Raw genomic sequence first — 9,200 nt, 5'->3', positions numbered from 1 at the left:
ACATACATGATAACCTCATGTTGTTAGATACATGATAACCTCATCTTGTAACATACATGATAACCTCATGTTGTGACGTACATTATGACCTCATGTTGTAACATATATGATAACCTTATGTTGTAACATACATGATACCCTCATCTTGTACTTGATAACTTCATCTTGTAACATAACATGCCATTTCTGTTCTACTTGAGAACATCGTGTTACAGTATACGACTCGTACAACAACCATGTTCATTGTTGGTTAATTTGGAAATGGCGAAGCTTTATGTGATTACCAAGTTGTTTGGAAATGGCGAAGCTTTATGTGATTACCAAGTTGTTTGGAAAATGTCTTTAAGTTAAATTTTTAGTTCCATGTTTGCTGCTTGCATCACTATCTGCAATATTTTCTACAGTAATTATCATTGTGTTGTGGGGAGTAATAATGTGGCTAGACTCTTTAAGAGAAAGTTATTAATGCATAAGTTAGTGTTGACGGTCATAAGTGTTATAAATGGTTCATACAACAGTTGTAGTGTGTGTTGGACAGGCTATAGGCATGTTGAAGGGTCGTGTGGACCTGGAGTACGTGGCATCACAGGAACAACACCACCGACACAGAGCTCTCAAGATCCTGAACCCCACCACTGACCTCACAGGACACTACTCCTGCGTCATCTCCTCCTTCAACGACGAGAAAATCTACAAACAAAAACTTGTTATTTACAGTAAGTTACTTAATGACAACTTCTCATTAACGACAGGAAACTTGTCATGCATATATGGTTGGTGTAGCCACATGCAAGGGCACGTCCAGGGTGCGACAGTCGGTACACAGTCAGTCTAGCCATTCATCCTTCATTAGACGTTAATGGAACAAATGGGTCTGTGGCTCAGGTAAGGGTATGTATCTAAGCAGATACAGATGAAATGTTATTGAGTACGACATTTGCTTGCCCATACCGTCTCAATTATCTACAAAATAAGTTACCAGCTATTCGTGTGTGTGTGTGTGTGTGTGTGTGTGTGTGTGTGTGTGTGTGTGTGTGTGAAGATTCACTAATACTAAGCTTGACATTGGCTTCATTAATGACAGGCTATTCTCGAGGGTACCATTACTGGCACAGGTCAGGTGTGTGTGCTGGGGTACCATTACTGGCACAGGTCAGGTGTGTGTGCTGGGGTACCATTACTGGCACAGGTCAGGTGTGTGTGCTGGGGTACCATTACTGGCACAGGTCAGGTGTGTGTGCTGGGGTACCATTACTGGCACAGGTCAGGTGTGTGTGCTGGGGTACCATTACTGGCACAGGTCAGGTGTGTGTGCTGGGGTACCATTACTGGCACAGGTCAGGTGTGCGCTGGGGTACCATTACTGGCACAGGTCAGGTGTGTGTGCTGGGGTACCATTACTGGCACAGGTCAGGTGTGTGTGCTGGGGTACCATTACTGGCACAGGTCAGGTGTGTGCTGGGGTACCATTACTGGCACAGGTCAGGTGTGTGCTATGGTACCATTACTGGCACAGGTCAGGTGTGTGCTGGGGTACCATTACTGGCACAGGTCAGGTGTGTGCTGGGGTACCATTACTGGCACAGGTCAGGTGTGTGCTGGGGTACCATTACTGGCACAGGTCAGGTGTGTGCTGGAGTACCATTACTGTCACAGGTCAGGTGTGTGCTGGGGTACCATTACTGTCACAGGTCAGGTGTGTGCTGGGGTACCATTACTGGCACAGGTCAGGTGTGTGTGCTGGAGTACCATTACTGGCACAGGTCAGGTGTGTGTGCTGGGGTACCATTACTGGCACAGGTCAGGTGTGTGTGCTGGGGTACCATTACTGGCATAGGTCAGGTGTGTGTGCTGGGGTACCATTACTGGCACAGGTCAGGTGTGTGTGCTGTGGTACCATTACTGGCACAGGTCAGGTGTGTGTGTTGGGGTACCATCACTGGCACAGGTCAGGTGTGTGTGCTGGGGTACCATTACTGTCACAGGTCAGGTGTGTGTGCTGGGGTACCATCACTGGCACAGGTCAAGTGTGTGTGCTGTGCCACCATTACTGGCACAGATCAGGTGTGTGTGCTGTGGTACCATCACTGGCACAGGTCAGGTGTGTGTGCTGGGGTACCATTACTGGCACAGATCAGGTGTGTGTGCTGTGGTACCATCACTGGCACAGGTCAGGTGTGTGTGCTGGGGTACCATTACTGGCACAGATCAGGTGTGTGTGCTGTGGTACCATCACTGGCACAGGTCAGGTGTGTGTGCTGGGGTACCATTACTGGCACAGGTCAGGTGTGTGTGCTGGGGTACCATCACTGGCACAGGTCAGGTGTGTGTGCTGGGGTACCATTACTGTCACAGGTCAGGTGTGTGTGCTATGGTACCATCACTGGCACAGGTCAGGTGTGTGTGCTGGGGTACCATCACTGGCACAGGTCAGGTGTGTGTGCTGTGGTACCATCACTGGCACAGGTCAGGTGTGTGTGCTGGGGTACCATCACTGGCACAGGTCAGGTGTGTGTGCTAGGGGTACCCATTACTTGGGCGTAGGTCCGGTGTGTGTGCTGTGCTACCATTACTACTGGCACAGGTCAGGTGTGTGTGCTGTGCTACCATTACTGTCTCCGTCAGCCTGTGGTACCATTACTGTCACAGGTCAGGGTGTGTGCTGGGGTACCATTACTGGCACAGGTCAGGTGTGTGCTGGGATACCATTACTGTCACAGGTCAAGTGTGTGTGCTGTGGTACCATTACTGTCACAGGTCAGGTGTGTGTGCTGGGGTACCATTACTGGCACAGGTCAGGTGTGTGCTGGGGTACCATTACTGGCACAGGTCAGGTGTGTGTGCTGTGGTACCATTACTGTCACAGGTCAGGTGTGTGTGCTGGGGTACCATTACTGGCACAGGTCAGGTGTGTGCTGGGGTACCATTACTGGCACAGGTCAGGTGTGTGTGCTGTGGTACCATTACTGCACAGGTCAGGTGTGTGTGCTGGGTACCATTACTGGCACAGGTCAGGTGTGTGCTGTGGTACCATTACTGGCACAGGTCAGGGTGTGTGCTGGGGTACCATTACTGGCACAGGATCAGGTGTGTGTGCTGTGGGTACCATACTGGCACAGGTCAGGTGTGTGTGCTGTGGTACCATTACTGTCACAGGTCAGGTGTGTGTGCTGGGGTACCATCACTGGCACAGGTAGTGTGTGTGCTGTGGGTATCGTTACTGGACAGGTCAGGTTGTGTGTGCTGGGGTACCATTATGGCACGGGTCAGGTGTGTGTGCTGGGGGTATCGTTACTAGCACAGGTCAGGTGTGTGCTGGAGTGCATTCTGGCACAGGTCAGTGTGTGTGCTGGGGTATCGTTATGGCACAGGTCAGGTGTGTGTGTGGGGTACCATTATGGCACAGGTCAGGTGTGTGTGTGGGGGTATCGTTACTGGCACAGGTCAGGTGTGTGTGCTGGGGTATCGTTACTAGCACAGGTCAGGTGTGTGTGCTGGGGGTATCGTTACTGGCACAGGTCAGGTGTGTGTGCTGGGGGTATCTTTACTGGCACAGGTCAGGTGTGTGTGCTGGGGGTATCGTTACTGGCACAGGTCAGGTGTGTGTGCTGGGGGTATCGTTACTAGCACAGGTCAGGTGTGTGCTGGGGTACCATTACTGGCACAGGTCAGGTGTGTGCTGTGCTACCATTACTGGCACAGGTCAGGTGTGTGTGCTGGGGTACCATTACTGGCACAGGTCAGGTGTGTGTGCTGTGGGTATCGTTACTGGCACAGGTCAGGTGTGTGTGCTGGGGTACCATTACTGGCACGGGTCAGGTGTGTGTGCTGGGGGTATCGTTACTAGCACAGGTCAGGTGTGTGCTGGAGTGCCATTACTGGCACAGGTCAGGTGTGTGTGCTGGGGGTATCGTTACTGGCACAGGTCAGGTGTGTGTGCTGGGGTACCATTACTGGCACAGGTCAGGTGTGTGTGCTGGGGGTATCGTTACTGGCACAGGTCAGGTGTGTGTGCTGGGGGTATCGTTACTAGCACAGGTCAGGTGTGTGCTGGGGTACCATTACTGGCACAGGTCAGGTGTGTGTGCTGGGGGTATCGTTACTGGCACAGGTCAGGTGTGTGTGCTGTGGGTATCGTTACTGGCACAGGTCAGGTGTGTGTGCTGGGGTACCATTACTGGCACAGGTCAGGTGTGTGTGCTGGGGGTATCGTTACTGGCACAGGTCAGGTGTGTGTGCTGTGGGTATCGTTACTGGCACAGGTCAGGTGTGTGTGCTGGGGTACCATTACTGGCACGGGTCAGGTGTGTGTGCTGGGGGTATCGTTACTAGCACAGGTCAGGTGTGTGCTGGAGTGCCATTACTGGCACAGGTCAGGTGTGTGTGCTGGGGGTATCGTTACTGGCACAGGTCAGGTGTGTGTGCTGGGGTACCATTACTGGCACAGGTCAGGTGTGTGTGCTGGGGGTATCGTTACTGGCACAGGTCAGGTGTGTGTGCTGGGGGTATCGTTACTAGCACAGGTCAGGTGTGTGCTGGGGTACCATTACTAGCACAGGTCAGGTGTGTGTGCTGGGGGTATCGTTACTGGCACAGGTCAGGTGTGTGTGCTGGGGGTATCGTTACTGGCATAGGTCAGGTGTGTGTGCTAGGGGTATCGTTACTGGCACAGGTCAGGTGTGTGTGCTGGGGGTATCGTTACTGGCACAGGTCAGGTGTGTGTGCTGTGGGTATCGTTACTGGCACAGGTCAGGTGTGTGTGCTGGGGGTATCGTTACTGGCACAGGTCAGGTGTGTGTGCTGTGGGTATCGTTACTGGCACAGGTCAGGTGTGTGTGCTGGGGTATCGTTACTGGCACAGGTCAGGTGTGTGTGCTGGGGGTATCGTTACTGGCACAGGTCAGGTGTGTGTGCTGGGGGTATCGGTACTGGCACAGGTCAGGTGTGTGTGCTGGGGGTATCGTTACTGGCACAGGTCAGGTGTGTGTGCTGGGGGTATCGTTACTAGCACAGGTCAGGTGTGTGTGCTGTGGGTATCGTTACTGGCACAGGTCAGGTGTGTGTGCTGGGGTATTGTTACTGGCACAGGTCAGGTGTGTGTGCTGGGGGTATCGTTACTGGCACAGGTCAGGTGTGTGTGCTGGGGGTATCGTTACTGGCACAGGTCGGCCATAGTGTGACCGTAGTGTAATGGGCTGTGGCCGTTGTGTGTAATGTGATGGATTGCTTCTTCGGAAATTGTTTCAGTCAGGTATGAGTTAACTACAGAATACTAGTCATTTACAGTAAGTTATACACTGAAAGTTTGCTATTCAAATTATGTAGAACATTGAGAACTTATATTAAGTTGATCATTAAGAAATAGTTTTTAACAACAATTTACCATTAAAATGTTGGTATTTACGATATGTCAGTCAGTGAAGACTTCTAACAAGCAAGATGTGGTTGGCTGAATCTTATCCGTATGCAATGATAGTGTGGAGAATGAGTCGTTATACATCGTGTAGCTGCCAACATGTACGATATTGCTGCTGGCTGGACGTCACATTCAGTTAAGACAGCGTGAACCACAGACATGACACCCAGGTTATACCCAGAAGTCTGTCTACACCATATATTAATTGTCTTATGTTTTCATGTCACACTTCAAAGTAACTACATACAGCTAATACTAATATCATATAAAAACAACCTTTAAGTTTTCATTTCTAAACTTTGTTACTTATGATAATATTTAATCACATTTTAGAATCATGAAGTATGATCAAAATATTTGATACATATCAAATCATCTCAAACTATCTACACTCACATTGAATATCCCTTATCCGAAATACCCGGAACCAGAAATGTTTTGGATTTTTTGAACATTTTAGATTTTCGATTCTCGGATTAGAGATGCTCTACTTGTATTATATTTTTTCCTCGTTACAGACAGTTAAAAAGGTATGTTAGAATTGTAGTTAATTACTTTTGAGAAGAGCACTGACATTGATTGGATCAATATGAAGTTTCTGTATATACAGCTACCTGTATTCATTTCACTTAACATATCCCATGATACACAAAGTCAGTGAGGTAGCACTTCAGTGGTTGTCAAGTTGCACTCCTCTGACCCAGGTAGATGTCTTTTCTTTCCGCCTCTCTAACTTGTGGCCTACTGGTATTCTGTCCATAAACGTACAATCTCTCCCAGGAACACATAACACTTGACAACACTTACTTAGCTCACGCACATCATTCTTCGTAACTTTAGATTTTCCTAAGGTGAACACTGTGTGCTAGCTAACACTAACTCTTGGCAAAATGGTAGGAACAGTAGACAGAGGTAGTAGGTAGGAACATTAGGTAGGAGCATTAGACAGAAGTAGTCAGTAGGAACATTAGGTAGGAGCATTAGACAGAAGTAGTCAGTAGGAACATTAGGTAGGAGCATTAGACAGAAGTAGTCAGTAGGAACATTAGGTAGGAGCATTAGACAGAAGTAGTCAGTAGGAACATTAGGTAGGAGCATTAGACAGAAGTAGTCAGTAGGAACATTAGGTAGGAGCATTAGACAGAAGTAGTCAGTAGGAACATTAGGTAGGAGCATTAGACAGAAGTAGTCAGTAGGAACATTAGGTAGGAGCATTAGACAGAAGTAGTCAGTAGGAACATTAGGTAGGAGCATTAGACAGAAGTAGTCAGTAGGAACATTAGGTAGGAGCATTAGACAGAAGTAGTCAGTAGGAACATTAGGTAGGAGCATTAGACAGAAGTAGTCAGTAGGAACATTAGGTAGGAGCCTCTGCAAACACTCTGCTAGACTTGCACTCTGCCAGCGGCCTGTTAAGGGTGAGGCACTCAAGCCTAAGAAGTGGCACTGGAGTTCTTTAGTTCCAATTGGAGGAGACGTCAGAGATAAAGATAGATAGATAGATAGAGAGATAGATAGATAGATAGACAAACAAATTCTTTCAGTACAAATGTATAAGCTGGTGACCTCGCGTTTCAGCTGTGTGAGACCTCGTGTTTTGGCTGTGTGTGACCTCATGTTGTGGCTGTGTGTGACCTCATGTTGTGGCTGTGTGTGACCTCATGTTGTGGCTGTGTGTGACCCCATGTTGTCGCTGTGTGTGACCTCATGTTGTCGCTGTGTGTGACCTCATGTTGTCGCTGTGTGTGACCTCACGATTCTGCTGTTTGAGACCTCATTTTGTGGCTGTGTGTGACCTCATGTTGTGGCTGTGTGACCTCATGTTGTGGCTGTGCGTGACCTCATGTTGTGGCTGTGTGTGACCTCATGTTGTGGCTGTGCGTGACCTCATGTTGTCGCTGTGTGTGACCTCATGTTGTGGCTGTGTGTGACCTCATGTTGTGGCTGTGTGTGACCTCATGTTGTGGCTGTGTGTGACCTCATGTTGTGGCTGTGTGTGACCTCATGTTGTGGCTGTGTGTGACCCCATGTTGTCGCTGTGTGTGACCTCATGTTGTCGCTGTGTGTGACCTCATGTTGTGACTGTGTGTGACCTCATGTTGTGGCTGTGTGTGACCTCATGTTGTGGCTGTGTGTGACCCCATGTTGTCGCTGTGTGTGACCTCATGTTATCGCTGTGTGTGACCTCATGTTGTCGCTGTGTGTGACCTCACGATTCTGCTGTTTGAGACCTCATTTTGTGGCTGTGTGTGACCTCATGTTGTGGCTGTGTGTGACCTCATGTTGTCGCTGTGTGTGACCTCATGTTGTCGCTGTGTGTGACCTCATGTTGTCGCTGTGTGTGACCTCACGATTCTGCTGTTTGAGACCTCATTTTGTGGCTGTGTGTGACCTCATGTTGTGGCTGTGTGTGACCTCATGTTGTGGCTGTGCGTGACCTCATGTTGTGGCTGTGTGTGACCTCATGTTGTGGCTGTGCGTGACCTCATGTTGTCGCTGTGTGTGACCTCATGTTGTCGCTGTGTGTGACCTCACGTTTCTGCTGTGTGAGACCTCATTTTGTGGCTGTGTGTGACCTCATGTTGTCGCTGTGTGTGACCCCATGTTGTGGCTGTGCGTGACCTCATGTTGTGGCTGTGCGTGACCTCATGTTGTCGCTGTGTGTGACTTCATGTTGTCGCTGTGTGTGACCTCACGTTTCTGCTGTGTGAGACCTCATTTTGTGGCTGTGCGTGACCTCATGTTGTCGCTGTGTGTGACCCCATGTTTTGGCTGTGCGTGACCTCATGTTGTCGCTGTGTGTGACCTCACGATTCTGCTGTTTGAGACCTCATTTTGTAGCTGTGTGTGACCTCATGTTGTGGCTGAGTGTGTCACCTCATGTTGTGGCTGTGCGTGACCTCATGTTGTGGCTGTGTGTGACCTCATGTTGTGGCTGTGCGTGACCTCATGTTGTCGCTGTGTGTGACTTCATGTTGTGGCTATGTGTGACCTCATGTTGTGGCTGTATGTGACCTCATGTTGTGGCTGTGTGTGACCTTATGCTGTCCCTGTGTGTGACCTTATGTTGTTGCTGTGTGTGACCTTATGTTGTGGCTGTGTGTGACCTCATATTGTCGCTGTGTATGACCTCATGTTGTTGCTATGTGTAACCTCATGTTGTGGCTGTGTGACCTCATGTTGTGGCTGTGTGTGACCTCATGTTGTGGCTGTGTGTGACCTTATGTTGTGGCTGTGTGTGACCTTATGTTGTGGCTGTGTGTGACTTCATGTTGTCGCTGTGTGTGGCCTCATAATGTGGCTCTGTGTGACCTTATGTTGTACTTTGTGTGTGACCTAATGTTGTTGCAGTGCGTTACCACATGTTATGGCTGTGTGTGACCTCATGTTGTGGTTGTGTGTGACTTAATGTTGTGGCTGTGTGTGACATTATGTTGTCGCTGTGTGTGACCTCATGATGTGGCTCTGTGTGACCTTATGTTGTGGCCGTGTGTAACTTAATGTTGTGGGTGTGCGTTACCATGTGTTATGGCCGTGTGTGACCTCATGTTGTGGCTGTGTGGGACCTCATGTTGTGGCTGTGTGTGACCATGTTGTGGCTGTGTGTGGCTTCATGATGTGGCTCTGTGTGATCTTATGTTGTGGCTGTGCGTGACCTCATGTTGTGGCTGTGTGTGACCTCATGTTGTGTCTCTGTGTGATCTCATGTTGTGGTTGTGTGTGACCTTATGAGGTGGCTGTGTGTGACATCAAGATGTGGCTCTGTGTGACCTCATTTTGTGGC

The 9,200-nt window shown here is 49.2% G+C and overlaps 1 protein-coding gene across 5 annotated transcripts in view; it reads left to right on the top strand.

Annotated features, from left to right (window-relative positions):
- Positions 1–487: 487 nt before the first annotated feature.
- The window catches only part of LOC139746270 (uncharacterized), a 99,393-nt gene continuing 90,680 nt past the window's right edge, over positions 488–9,200 (top strand). For all 5 annotated transcript variants that reach the window (XM_071657353.1, XM_071657343.1, XM_071657334.1 and 2 more), the window contains exon 1: positions 488–716. In XM_071657353.1, coding sequence (XP_071513454.1) covers positions 503–716 — 214 coding nt within the window. In that variant the 5' untranslated portion in view covers positions 488–502. The remainder of the gene's footprint in view (positions 717–9,200) is intronic.

Source organism: Panulirus ornatus, chromosome 4, assembly GCF_036320965.1.
Source record: "Panulirus ornatus isolate Po-2019 chromosome 4, ASM3632096v1, whole genome shotgun sequence".
In the NCBI taxonomy this organism is placed as follows: Eukaryota; Metazoa; Arthropoda; class Malacostraca; order Decapoda; family Palinuridae; genus Panulirus; species Panulirus ornatus.
This window is presented reverse-complemented; position numbering and strand designations above follow the sequence as displayed.